Source organism: Heterodontus francisci, chromosome 1, assembly GCF_036365525.1.
Source record: "Heterodontus francisci isolate sHetFra1 chromosome 1, sHetFra1.hap1, whole genome shotgun sequence".
In the NCBI taxonomy this organism is placed as follows: Eukaryota; Metazoa; Chordata; class Chondrichthyes; order Heterodontiformes; family Heterodontidae; genus Heterodontus; species Heterodontus francisci.
Window position 1 is genome coordinate 105,797,030 of NC_090371.1, and position 14,594 is coordinate 105,811,623.

General features: G+C 38.3%; 1 protein-coding gene across 4 annotated transcripts in view; it reads left to right on the forward strand.

Annotated features, from left to right (window-relative positions):
• The window catches only part of ipo11 (importin 11), an 837,351-nt gene that overhangs the window by 316,872 nt on the left and 505,885 nt on the right, over nucleotides 1-14,594 (forward strand). For all 4 annotated transcript variants that reach the window (XM_068034109.1, XM_068034083.1, XM_068034101.1 and 1 more), the window contains exons 18-20: nucleotides 3,385-3,425; nucleotides 7,407-7,523; nucleotides 13,936-14,049. In XM_068034109.1, coding sequence (XP_067890210.1) covers nucleotides 3,385-3,425; nucleotides 7,407-7,523; nucleotides 13,936-14,049 — 272 coding nt within the window. The remainder of the gene's footprint in view (nucleotides 1-3,384; nucleotides 3,426-7,406; nucleotides 7,524-13,935; nucleotides 14,050-14,594) is intronic.

Below are 14,594 nucleotides of genomic sequence, written 5' to 3' on the forward strand. Positions count from 1 at the left end.
GTCTGTTGGGGATTCTGTTGTCTTAGCCGACCCTGGAATGTCTCCTCTTATGCACAATACCTCGTGCTCAAAGTCCATTGTGGGTTAAATTGGAGCAGGGGATAGCCCCTTTGTCACTCCAAGCACTGTTTGTTTGTATGCAAATGTTTTTTCCAGCCACGGCTGGTTTGTTTAACAAGTCATTTCCTCGTTCCAGCAACAGTTTAAAAACAATGCTCATATGACAAAATTAATATGCCTCATTCTTGGCAGGTGAAAGCGAGGGTGACCTTCCTCGGGCATATTGTAGGCCAAGCACAAGTGTTGCCAAAAACAGTGAAAGTACAAGCATTGGCAGAGTTCCCTACCCCTAAGATTAAGCGAGAAATCATGAGGTTTTTAGGGATGTGTAGTTTCTACCGAAAGTTTGTACCAAATTTTAATATCATAGCTGCTGCAATAACAGATTTGCTACAGATAAAGAAAACCAAGGTAGTGTGGTTAGGGGAATGCTGAGCATCTTTTAGAAGCTGAAAGCCATTTTGACGAATGAACCAGTGTTGGCTGCTCCAAATTTCACTAAGCCCTTCAAGGTAGCAGTTGATGCTCGTGACCTGGGGGTTAGTGAGTCCTGTTGCAAGACGATGAGTCAGGCATAGAAAAGCCAGTGGGATACTTTTCCAAAAAGCTAAATCGACGCCAAAGAAGATATTCAACAGTGGAAAAAGAAACCCTAGGTCTATTATTGGCTGTTAAACATTTTGAAGTCTATGTCCGCAATGACGATATAGAGACACTGGTATGTACTGATCATAACCCCCTAGCCTTTGTGGAAAGATTCAAAAACCAGAATGCCAGAATATTCCGATGGAGTTTACTATTACAGCCCTATCACTTAAAGATTATCCATATTGCGGGACAAAATAATGTGATTGCAGATGCTTTATTTAGAAGCTGATTTTGAGTTATCTAAGTGCAAAGATCGTCCAAAGCAGAACTGTATTAGCTACAAGAAAAAAGTGAATGAGTGTGAGTGTGAAAGTGTGTTTTAAAATTTTTCACCTATTTTTTCCACACTTAGTAATGAAATGCATTTAAAAATGGTGTTTCATTCCTCCAAGGATGGAGGTGTCATGAAAGTGCCTCTGTGTTAAATATATTTTTTGAGAATTCATTTTTGAAAGCTTGCAGAAATGTTAAACTTCGGGGTTTTCAAAGGGGGTCATGTAAAGACCACTTGAATTTTAAAAACAGTCCCTGGAAATATTTTTTTCAAAGGGACACTGAGAGGTCTTGTGTGGAAAACAAGTCTTTCTGGGAAACCACCTGACTTCCAGCTCAGTAAACAACAGAGAACTTTGGACACCTGGAGAAGTTGTTTACCAAGAAGTGACAGGTCAGGATTGATGGAGGTCAAAAAGTTGACCACCTGTTGTTGCTTTCGCTTTTGAATTGTTTTGAGTTGGGGTTGAACTGTACAAAAAGGTAGAGAACCTTCAAGGAGATAAGAGAAAACCGCAACCCAGCTCAGCTTTCTAGCACCTCTCTAAAAAGACCCTGAAAAGTCCACTGTGTCAACTCATCTCATCTACTGTCTTTGAAAAAAAGCCTGCAAAATTAATTCTCAATGCCACCTGAAAAGAACTGTTCTAAAAGATCCCAGGGACCTGTCTATATGTACTCAGAGGCCAGACTTTATGCCAGTTTTGGAACACAACATATCTCATCTGCTAAATTAAAAGCAAAATACTCAGATGCTGGAAATTTGAAATACAAACAAAAAGTGCTGGGAATACTCATCAGGTCTGGCAGCCTATGGAGAGAGAAGCAGCGTTAACGTTTGAGGTCAGTGGCCTTTCATCAGAGTTCTGACCTGGAACGTCAACTCTGCTTCTCTCTCCACAGATGCTGCCAGACCTGCTGAGTATTTCCAGCATTTTTTGTTTTTATATCTCATCTGCTGTTTCTTCAAGAGCTCTAAAAACAAATATACCTTTGTTTATATGGTTAACCGGTGTATGTGTATGTGTGTGTGTGTGTGAGGGGCTAAGGTAAAAAGGGAACTTTAATATTTCAATCTGTGTGTTTATGCTTTACTGCATTACTGATTAAGACTTGTTTTATAATAAACTGATAATTTTCTTGTTTATTAAAGAATCCTGGTTCATGTGTTTTATTCTTGGTTAAAAATAGAGTAGATGGTTGACTGTATCGGTAAATGGGGCAAAAATTTTAATATATGTTGTGACCCACGATTAGTGGAACTAGAATAAACAGTGCACTTTTCCCATCTTGGTCATAACGGTGTGCATTATATATTGCAGACATGTCTTGGACATTGCCTGTAAAATAAAATGTGTGTATCTGTAGCTCATCTATACATTGGACTTGAGATAAGTAGTGCAGTACCCTTCGAGTTTTACTTTGGAAGCCCCCAGGGCATTCATCGCTTCAGTTTTTTTTCTTTTCTCCCAAAGATGCTGCTGGTTTATTTCAAGTTGCAAATCATCTGTGTGTTGAGAACACTTAATTTTGACAAGCTGCTTGACCATAAGGAGTATTACAGCTGGGCTTCAATCCAGTGCTTATCCAACATCCAGAGATGCACATTTTCAACAATAGTCCTAAATATCCTGGCTTATTTCCACACCTCTCCCTCCCTCTACCCTACATTGCTGAAGTACCAATCTTTTTCTTATATGATATTTGCCCATTAATCCAGTAACTAGAATAGATAGCATTCAATGCTTGCTGTGACATTGCTGCAAAATACTGGATGCACCACGGGTAACCATTGCAGGAAATTAACGTTGGGCATGTATAGTTCTCTGGTTGCAGAGATTGTTTGTTTTTTTTTTGTCTTAAAACAGCTTCACACACTAACTCCACATTCAATCCTTGGTAAGTTGGAGCAGTTTTTGGTCTGTGTTGCAGGTCTTTTGTCAACCAAGGTTGGAATATATTTTCTCATAATCTGAGCAAGGCTGGCAAGTCGAATAAATAATTTAGAACGGAATAGTTTGCATCAGCAAGTATACTTTTCTTTCTGTTTTGTGTTGGCTTCAGCAAAACTGAAAAATGTTTTCCGTGATCAGCATTTTGTTTTTCAGTGATTGGTTGTGAGGAAATAATTTGTCCATGTCAGTTGACTTAAATTTTAATTCTTGTTTACTGGATTAGATTCTTTTCTCATAATGTATGTTTTTTTTTTCAATTTTGTGGATCCAAACTATGGTTATATCTGGGGGAAAAAAAGTAAGATTTTTCAGTGTGGAAAAATTATTTGCAGATTGCATGGGGAATCCTTGCCAATCCAATAGCTTAATCATAAAGGTACATTTTTACTGATGGTATTGATGGCTTTACGAAGGCAACAAAAGTATTGTTCTTTAACATTATTATTACCTGTGGATGACTTTGAGTTTAGAACGGAACAGTTTGTACCAGTAAGTATTCTTTTATTTGTATTTTTTGTTCGCTTTGGCAAAACTGAAAAATGTTTTCAATAATAAGAATTTTGCAGGGTCCTTTTGTTGATTATCAATTATCGTTTGAGAGAAAATAGTGTTAGTAGAACCAAAATCAAACTTCAGGAAATGAAGTGACTGAAATGACCTTTATCAAAACCATGATTGTGCTCGATCTCATCCCCAAGGAATTGGTATTACTCTTTCAGGCCAGTTGACAGTAGGGCATTTCATAAAGTTATGAGTAGGACAACTGTATAATTCAATTTTAATTTTTTTATTTGTTTTCATTGTCAGTACCTGTGATTTATCTAAATCAATTGTATAGATGCAAATTCCCAAAATAATTAACTTAATCATAATGAACGCACAGGGGTTTAAACATGAGTGCTTTGAGGACTACAAATATGTCAACGCCAGGATTTAGAAGCAAAAGGAAGACGGTAACAAATTGTTTATCCATGGAATTTCATGACTTTATAAATATTGCTTCATTCATTTGTTCTCCGCTCCCTGTTCTAATGTTTAAAAAAAAAGGTTGGTCTCTACAACACAATATCCTTCAGCTTGAAGGCTAAACATGTCGTGGTTATAGACTAATCTGCAACAGATGTTAATGCTGTGATTAGCTGGGTAGCTGTCAGTTTATCCTTGTTTCTGTTGTAGAAAGGGTGTCAATTTGACATTTTCTGGTGACTGGCATTGTTCCTAAACTATTCAAGCTGTGTTCTGGTATTTCATATCATCCAAAGTGTTGAATGCTATGCAGCCTTGTAAATTTTACAAAAGCAGTTACACTGGCTTTACACACAGATTCTACAGTTATTTGAGGAGCGTAATTTTTATACTGTTGTATGGTGCAACTTACGCTATAATAGCACATTAAGTTAGATTTCTTTGAATTATTTCATCAAATATCAACAATAGTAAAATACACAAGAGCACAGCCCTCAATTCAAATGCATTTTATCTTCCAACACTAGTGTACCTGTGTGAACAAGGACATTTAAAGTTCAGAAAAAGGAAATTAAAGTATCTGTGACTAAGATTTAATAAAACTGAGATGTGTAAAAATATATATAGGTCCAAACTGGTTTCCTTCATGGTTTTGCAGCACCTTATGACAGACCTGAAAATCTGTATATACAACATTAATTGTATTCATTGCATTTCCTTTATACATGGTGATTTTCTCAAATATATTAATCTAGTCTAATATGACTGCCTCTTTATAAATCCTTGCTGATTATGCCAAATAAGCCTATGGCTTATTAAGTGTTCCTTCATTTCATGCCCTAACATGGGGTCTAAAAGTTCACACATCTGAGCTTCAATTAATTTGCTTGTTATTTTTCTGCTTTTAATATTTGTCGGGATGCTAGCATTGGCAAGTCTGGCACTCCTTTCCTAGTTTCGCAGAGAAGGTGATTGTGGGCCTTTTTCTTGAACCGTCTGTATGGTCTCGTTAACTCTTTGTAGTGGTTTGATACAACTGGGTGACTTGCCAGGCCACTTTAGAGGGCACTTAAGAGTCAGCCACGTTGATGTGGCAGTGGAGTCACATACAGGTCATACTAAGCACGAGCGTCAAGTTTCCTTCCCTAAAGGATATTAGTGAACTGGCTGGATTTTTACACCAATCCAACAGCTTCATGGTCACTTTTATTGATACCAGATTTTTCTTTTATTTCCATATTTTTTGAGCATACTTCTCAAACTGCCATGGTGGGATTTGAACTCAATCTATTCAATTACTGGTCCAGTAGCATAACCACTGCACTACCATACAGAGATTTCCTAGTTTATTTTTGTCCCCTTTTTTGAATGAAGTATAACATTTGCCATCCTCCTGTTCTTTGATATGAATGCTTCTGCACATTCTTTAGAAAATTATGTTTGATGCCTTTGCTATCTTTTCCCTAATCAGCTTCAGTATTCCAGAATGCATACTTATGACCCTCATGACCTTTCTATTTTTAGTACCCTTAATATATTTTAGTACTGTGCGCTTTTTAATATTTGTCTCCAGTAGAGTCTGTAATAACTAATGCAAAATACTCATAAAGCATCTCGGTCATTCCCTCACTCGCAAATCAAGATGGCCCCCTTATGTCTTTAAGTCAGCAATCCTGTTTTTGACTTTCATGTGCTTATAATACCCCTTGTTATTTCCTTTTATGTTGACCTTCACTCTTCATGTTTTGCCTTCGCTTTCCTAATTATTCGGCTTTATTTCTCTCCCTTTTATAATTATCTATTTTATTCTGTATAATCCCCCATACTTATATGCCACTTGAAAAAAAAATCTCTTATTTGCTATATCCTCTTTATACATATCACAGCTTTTCCTCCTAGTTGGAATGTAGTTAACTTGGTACCATATCCATGTCATAGTTAGAAGTCTCCTGTTGTTGGTCTGATGTTTGATCTGTCAATTTTCCAGGCAATTAATCTAAACCTTTCAACCTACTGAAAACAGCTAATTACTACTTCACTACCTTTATTTGCATCATTTTTCCAATCTGACCCCAATTAGGTTATGGTCAAATGTTTCTTATTTATAAGTTGTTTTCTTATACTGCTTTGTTACTTAGAATCAGATCCAACACTGTATCCTTCCTTCAAATCATAGGCTGCTCAGCTGGAAGCCATTCAGCCTTCATGTCATTGCCAGCTCTTTGCTTGAGCAGGTCAAAACTGCTTCCATTGCCCTGCTTTCTCTTCATAGTCCTGTATCTTCCTTTGAATCAGATGGTTATCCACTTAAAAGATGCAGTTGTGTTTGCGTCTGCTCCTATCTATGGCAAAACATTCCATGTTCTAACATCTCTGTGTACAAACCTTTCTCCTAACCCCTTCTTGCTTCCTTTGTGATTATTTTAAACTGATGGTCCTTTGTCATTGACTCCTCAACCAGAGAAAGTAGTTTTTCCATTTTCACCCTATTAAAACCCTTCAGAATTTTAAAAACCTCATTCCTATTAGCTTTCTCTGCTCAGTGGAAAAAGTTCCAATATTGCACATATCCTTATAACTGTAGTTTCTCATTCATGTCATCAGTCGACTGAAGCTTAACTGTTCTCTACCTATGGCTTTAATGTACATTATCTGTTAAGCTAAGCATTAATAAATCCAATCTGTTTTTCCTAACTAGCAAAGGCCGGAGTAGCAGGGGTAATCCTGTCTGCTGATTGTATTCCCATTATTTGACATTTTGCTCCTTCGGAACTAAAGTATCTATTTTGATCCTGTTGGTTTTGCAGCTTTGAAACGTGCATTAGGAGATAGCACTTAAGTGAAGATGTAATTTTTGTCCCCAGCTACAGTGCTAAAGGTGCTCAGTGGTCTAGTTTTTGTTCTGAAAGACAGATGTGACTGAGCTGAACTCCATTTTCCCTTGGCAGTGCTTATTCTACTGGCTTCCTGAGAGTTGATGACAATTTATCATGCCTTATTACTTGTAGCTTAAGGTAGTTGCTTCTGTTGAGATTCAAGCTGGTCTCAAAGGTTTGATAAACTGCAAAATTGTGGGCATTTCTCCAAGTGGTAAAAGTATGTAAAGCTTAGTGCACTATAAACAGTGAAGCTGTGATGTATGTAATTCTGGTATAAAAGTTCATTAAGGAAAATAATGAGTGGAAACTAAGCATACACACAGGGGAGAGAGAACTGTGTTTTCCAACAAATGCCCAGAGGCAGACATTTGCAAAGAAGTGGGAACAAATTGTTTCCCTGTTCTAGCAGACAGGGACTGGAATATGCTATAGCGATCAAAGAAACAATTTCATACAACTGAAACATTAATTATTTTGTGACTTTCCTTCTTGTGCTCATTTGTGTTGACTTGACATTTGATCTTTAACATAATCATTCCAAATATTCTGTTTGTCGCTATCATTTTTGAGTACCTTTAAAATTGCTGTAATTACAGCACATAATTATTTATTTTTTCTTTTATAGTACTTGGAAAACATTTTCAGTCTACTCTTCCAGTTGCTGCAACAAGTCACAGAATGTGATACGAAAATGCATGTATTGCATGTCATTTCTTGTGTCATCGAAAGAGTTGGAATGCAGGTAATACTCTGGAAACCTGTACATTTGCGCAATCCATTTTTAAAATCTTTTTATACCAATTTTTATCCTGTACATATATTAATCTGCACTTCACAGAGTCACAGAATTGTTACAACACAGAAGGAGGCCATTCAACCCATCATGTTTGCACCTGCTCTCCAAGTGAGTAATTCACTTAGTGCCATTCCCCTGCCATCTCCCCATAACCCTGTACATTCTTCCTTTTTCGGTAACTATCTAATTCCCTTTTGAATGCCTCAATTGAACCTGCCTCCACTGCACACTCTGGCAGTGCATTCCAGATCCTAACCACTTGATGCGTGTCGAAGTTTTTCCTCATGTCGCTATTGTTTCTTTTGCCAATTAGCTTAAATCTGTGCCCTCTCGTTCTTGATCCTTTCACGGGTGGGAACAGTTTCTCCCTATCTACTCTGTCCAGACCCCTCATGATTTTGAATACCTCTATCAAATCTCCTCTCAGCCTTCACCTCTGCAAGGAAAACAGTCCCAACTTCTCCAGTCGATCTTCGTAAATTAAGTTGCTCATCCCTGGAACCATTCTCGTGAATCCTTTCTGCACTCTTTCCAATGCCTTCACATCTTTCCTTAAATGCGGCGAGCAGAACTGGATGCAGTACTCCAGCTGAGGCAGAACTAGTGTCTTATGCAAGTTCAACATAACGTCCTTGGTCTTGTGATCTGTGCCCCTATTAATAAAGCCTATGATACTGTATCCTTTATTGACCGCTTTCTCAACCTGTCTTGCCACCTTTAATGACTTATGCACATATACACGTAGGTCTCTCTGTTCCTGCACCCCCTTTAGAGTTGTACCCTTTGTTATATTGTCTTTCCATGTTCTTCTTACCACAATGAATCACTTCACAATTCTCCGCATTGAACTTCACCTGCCACTTGTGTGCCCATTCCACCAGTTTGTCTGTGTCCTTTTGAAGTTCTACATTATCCTTCTCACAGTTCACAATGCTGCCAAGTTTTGTATCATCTGCAAACTTTGAAATTGTGCCCTATACACCAAGGTCTCGATCATTGATATATATTAGGAAGAGCAAGGGTGCCAACACTGCCCCCAGGGAACTCCACTATAAACCTTCCTCCAGTCCAAAAATGTCCATTAACCACTACTCTCTGTTTCCTGTCACTCAGCCAATTTCATAACTATGTTGCGACTGTCCCTTTTATTTGATGAGCTATAACTTTTCTCACAAGTCTGTTGTGTGGCACTGTATCAAATGCCTTTTGGAAGTCCATGTGCACCACATCAACAGCATTGCCCTCATCAACCCTTTCTGTTCCCCGTTGAAAAAATTACAGCAAATTAGTTAAACACGATTTTCCCTTAACAAATTTATGCTGGCTTTCCTTAATTAACCTTCATTTGTCCATGTGACTTAATTTTGCCCTAAATGATTGTTTCTAGAAGTTTCCCCACTACCGAAGCTAAATTGACTGGCCTTGGTTGCTGGGCTTATTTTTGTACCCTTGTTTGAACAAGGGTTGGCAATTCTCCAGTTGTTTGAATGGAAAAATTAATCAAACACAAGTTCCTTCCTCAAGTATACTTTTTCCCTCTCTGGTTTGCCCCGTTACCCTTCCTTTTGATGGTGGGTGAGCCATTGGGATATCATTCGGTGACGGTTCTTCTGGATCCTTCCATATATCATTGGTCATAGAAACAGATCTACTGCATTAGATTTATGATGTTCTTAAGAGGGGCTTCTTAGCAAAATGGGGTTTTCACAATTGTGATAGTAGTCCTCATACCTGGAAAAACCTCAATTTTTCAAGGCTCCAGTGCTCATTGATGCTAATGCACTAACTATAATCAGGTATAGTGTTATTGCCTGGAATTTTGTTTTCTAAATGGTGCTCGATTACAAGTTGTTACCTCACTTATTTATTACTCAAGATGCTACTAGCTCTGCTGATCATGTCCATTTGGCAGAAAGTCACTTGTGTGCTTTTTTTTTTAATGTCTTCAACTTAGGGTATGGGGGAAAATGCCCTCTTTTGCCAGCTGATACTACCCACCAACAACTCAGCCAATGAAAATGAATCACAAACATCTTTAAAGTCTGGCTAGTATTTCCCTTACTCTCCATCCAAAAAGTATTGAATAACTCGCAGAGTTTAGGTAAGAAAATGAGAGCGGAGGAACATGCCCAGCTAGGGAAGCTAAATTAAAATGACTGTCTTGACATCCACTGGTTTGCTAATACAATTGTTTTGAGTTTAGTATGAGAATGTAGTTGGCTATTGATGTACTTAGGCAAAAGCAGAACACACAGTTCAAGGTAAAAAGTTTGCCAGAAAAAGCAACCATTTTCTTTGTGTATAATGAAGTACCATTGACTGCATCATTGGGGATGTTCGATGTTTGGACTTTGACCAGTTGCATTGAGGAAAGTTTTCGTAATGTAGATCAGCTGCAAGGGGGGAATATAGGTATGCTTTTAGGTTTTTACACTAAATATTTTCTTGGATTCACTGGCACCATGCTCATAAGAGGACATGGCATCTCCTGTGATTTGGAACTTATTTTAATGTGCTCATTATCTAGCTAAGTGATACTGAGATCCAAGGATTGCGCAGGGAGTGCTTGTTCTGTTTTTCAGTTATTTGCTACCATGTGGTTTTCTTTTGAAAATCAGACTGAGCATATATTCTTAACCGGTTCAAAAGCAACAAGTAGTTTATTGAATAAAGCAGGTGAATGAATAGGATATAGTGCAGTACAATGGCTCGGATATTGCAGTTGTAATGGTGCCAAAACTGTTGGCGTTCACCATCATTACAATTTTGAAACTCTCAGCAACTTCCGGCATTGGCACATTTCTAATTCAGTGCAGGAGTACAGAAGTTGCTGACTGTGATTTCCCACTCCTCCATGGGGTGCACTGTTGAAGTTCCCACAAATAGAAATCTTTAGAAATAACTTGAATTGACATGAATATCACTTTTAAGCTATTAGTCTTGCCCTAAAAACCCTTGAAAAAGTTGTGTCTTCTTGAATGAGGCTTAGCTTAGTTTTTAACAGTGTACTAAATTCATAATTACTGCTGAACAACCTTTAGAGCATAGAACAGTACAGGCCCTTCGGCCCATGATGTTGTGCCGAACCTTTAACCTACTCTAAGATCAAACTACCTACATACCCTTCATTCTACTATCATCCATGTACCTATCCAAGAGTCGCTTAAATGTCCCTAATGTATCTGCTTCTACTACCACCGCTGGCAGCGCATTCCACGCACCCACCACTCTCTGTGTAAAGAACCTACCTATGACATCTCCCCGAAACCTTCCTATAGTAAAGGTCAGGGAGTTGTGATCACTATCACCGAAATGCTCTCCCACCGAGAGATCTGCCACCTGGCCTGGTTCGTTGCCAAGCACCAAGTCCAACATAGTCTCCCCTCTAGTCGGCCTATCTACATATTGAGTCAGGAAACCTTCCTGGATACACCTGACAAAAACTGCTCCATCCAAACTATTTGCACTAAGGAGGTTCCAATCAATATTAGGGAAGTTGAAGTCACCCATGCCAACAACCCTGTTACTTCTGCACCTTTCCAAAATCTGCCTCCCAATCTGTTCCTCCGTGTCTCTGTTGCTATTGGGGGGTCTATAGAAAACTCCCAATAAAGTGACTGCTCCTTTCCTGTTTCTGACTTCCACCCATAATGACTCAGTAGACAAACCCTCCTCGATGACCTCCCTTTCTGCAGCTGTGATACTATCCTTGATTAGCAATGCCACTCCCCCACCTCTTTTACCTCCCTCCCTATTCCTTTTGAAACATCTAAACCCCGGAACATCCAACATCCATTCCTGCCCCTGTGATATCCAAGTCTCTGTAATGGCCACAACATCGTAGCTCCAAGTACTGATCCATGCTCTAAGTTCATCACCCTTATTCCTGACACTTTCTGGCTTGGAAAAACTGATTTTATATTTGTGGAATGTCAAATTTCTCCATTATTAAAAACTATATATTAAAATAACTTTTTAAATAGTTTATCATTTCAGATTTTAACTTAATCTCGTGTATGTCCCAATCTTTATTTCGCTGTCTGTAAACTGATTTTGAAAAAAAGGACAATCGGTGCTTTTTATTTCCTGGTTTGCTGTCTGTAAGAATTCTTCAATGTGATTGGCTGCTTAGCCTGCTTGACGGCATCACTGTTGCTGCAAGCTGTAGATCCCCTTGAGCTGATGTTGGATTGAAATTACTATCAGGAAAGGTGAAATCCATGCTTCAGAGATCACTAGATCTTTGTGGACAGCCGCCTTCATGGTCAGTGTTGAGCACCATTGCTTTGCCACTGACTGCAAAATCTGGGCCTGTAAAAACTTAAATGAACAGCAGTCAGATGGATTTAGAAAGAGAAGATCTGCCTGACCATCCACCTTGACTTTTTTTGGGGCCAATGATATCCTAATGAACTATGGTTACCTCTACGATATGTTGAATTTGACTTGCAGAAGCCATTTCTACAGGTTCCACCCACAAGGCCATTAGGTAAACAGTACAAAAAAAAAGCACTCATCTTAGAGGTATAAATTATATGGAAGGACTGGAGAAATTGAGGCTTATTAGCCTTGAAAGGAAACTGGCGAAGGTTGGCTTTTCACCCTTTCAAGGAGATGTCTAAAAGGTGGTCCGATATAAGACTATAACTTGTAGGACAAAGGTAAATCTTCAAAATTACTGAAAATTAAACTGCAAGAGTAGGGCATAGTTTCAAACTAGTGAAAGAAAACCTTAGGAAGTTTTTCTTCATACAGCGATTAACACGCATTGGATTTCTGGTTAGTGCTAGACCCAAAAACAAAGGAATTACACAAAAACTTAAGTGATGCTCCAGTGGGGTACTTCATTGTCATTCTGGATGAATGAACTTAGATTGGCTGAATGCTTTCCTCATTCATCATTATCTTTTGATCTTGTAATTTCCCATAATTGGATTGGATAAAATATTAGTATGCAGGTACAGTAAGTGATTTGAAAGGCAAATGAAATGCTGGTGTTTATTGCAAGAGGAATCGAGTAAAAAGTAGGGAAGTTTTACTGCTGCTGTACAGGACCTTGGTGAGACGATATCTGGAGTACTGTGTACAGTTTTGATCATCTTATTTGAAAAAGGATGTAATTGCATTAGAAGCACTTCAGAGAAGGTTCATTTGACTAATTCCAAGGATGAAGGGCTTATCTTATGAAGAAAGGTTGAACAAGTTGGGCCTATACCCGCTGGAATTTAGAAGAATGAAAGATGATCTTATTGAAATATATAATATCCTGAGGGGACTTGATAGAGTGGATGTTTCTGCTGTGGGGGAGACTGGAAGTAGAAGACACAGTTTAAGAATAAGCGGTCTCCCTTTTAAAATGGAGATGAGAAGTTTTTTTTCTCAAAGGATTGTTATTCTGTGGAATTCTCTTCCCCAGAAAGCAGTGGAGGCTGGGCCATTAAATTTATTCAAGGCTGAGTTAGATAGATTTTTGATAGACAAGGTAGCCGAGGGTTGTGGGAGCAGACAGGAAAGTGGAGTTGAGACCACAACCAGATCAGCCATGATCTTATCGAATGGCGGAGCAGGCTCAAGGAGCCGAATTGCCAGTCCTGCTCCTACTACTATGTTTCATAAACAACTATTCATAGTCCGTCACTCACTTTGAATGTCGAATGTCTTTCCATCCAAATACAAGTGCCATTTCCAGTATAGAAATATCACGTAGGCTGTCAATAACCAAAGTGACAATCTGTGCAAATTGAATGCAACAATATCTAAAGAGTAAGGGGGCAGTAAATGCTTCTTGAGAACAATGTATCTGTAATTACACTTTTGCATGCCACTTTCTTGTAAGTTACCTCCATTTTGTTGGAAATAGCAACTATTGACTGATCTAACACTTGTGTGACCTGTTCTTAGTCCTTCACATGAGGTTTCCTGTAGAAGTTGCAGTTATAAAGCATCTTTATTGCAGAAAAATGCCCCAAGCTGTTTAATAGAAGCACAATCAAACAAAAATAGATGCTGAGCAAAAGGAGATATTAGATGTGTGACTAAAAACTTGGTTAATGAGATGGGTTTTAAGGAGGGTGTACACTTCAGTTAGGCAAGAATGCCCCCAAAATTAAATGAGATTCAGCTTTAAAGAAATAGACTGCAGCCTACCTAGTAATCTTGATTTGAAATATTACATTTGCTATTCGACAGCTTTGTGGGTTTGCCTTTACTATAATTCAACATTTCAAAGTGTCTTTTGACCATTCTCGTTCTTGATGTTTTACACATTTTGTGAACAATTAATCTACTTTTGCAGAATTGACTATTTCTATTCCTTCCCCAACTTTTTGTCTTAATAGATTTTTTTTTACATTTATAGATTCGGCCTTATGTTGGATGTTTGGTGCAGTATTTACCTTTGCTTTGGAAGCAGTCTGAAGATCACAATATGCTGCGATGTGCAATTCTTACCACACTAATTCACCTAGTTCAGGTACAGCTTTAATAGGTGCAGTATCTTTTCACTGGATTTTTAATAGTATTGAATTCCATTATTTGAGGTTTTCTGGGAGCCCAGTTCTGCATAACATCAGGAATGTCTGATATTGTAATCTGTTGCACAATTCTTACCTTCTAGACTCAGAATTAAAGAATCTGACCACATGGTTGAGTTAATGGGCTTTTGCTGCATGTAAAACTGTACCCTTGTATGAGGCTGTAGCCAAATTTCAAGCCAACCAGGCCAAGAAGTGATATATAGTTTAGGATGTTAGTTGTCATTGTTGCAATGTTTTCTATTTGGAAGGGAAAATCAGAGAGTAAATATTTTCTGTTGAACTCTTGCCTTGGATATAGTCACCATGAAGTTTATGACTGATGCATGCTTTCAACAACTCATAGCCCCAATCATAATACTGTATTTATTCCTTGTGATGCTTCAACTGGGGAGTTGATTAAAAAAAAAATTACGTTATTATACATTGTGTTCATAGCATACGGCACAAATAATAGTGTCAGGTACTGCACTGCCAAGAGTGG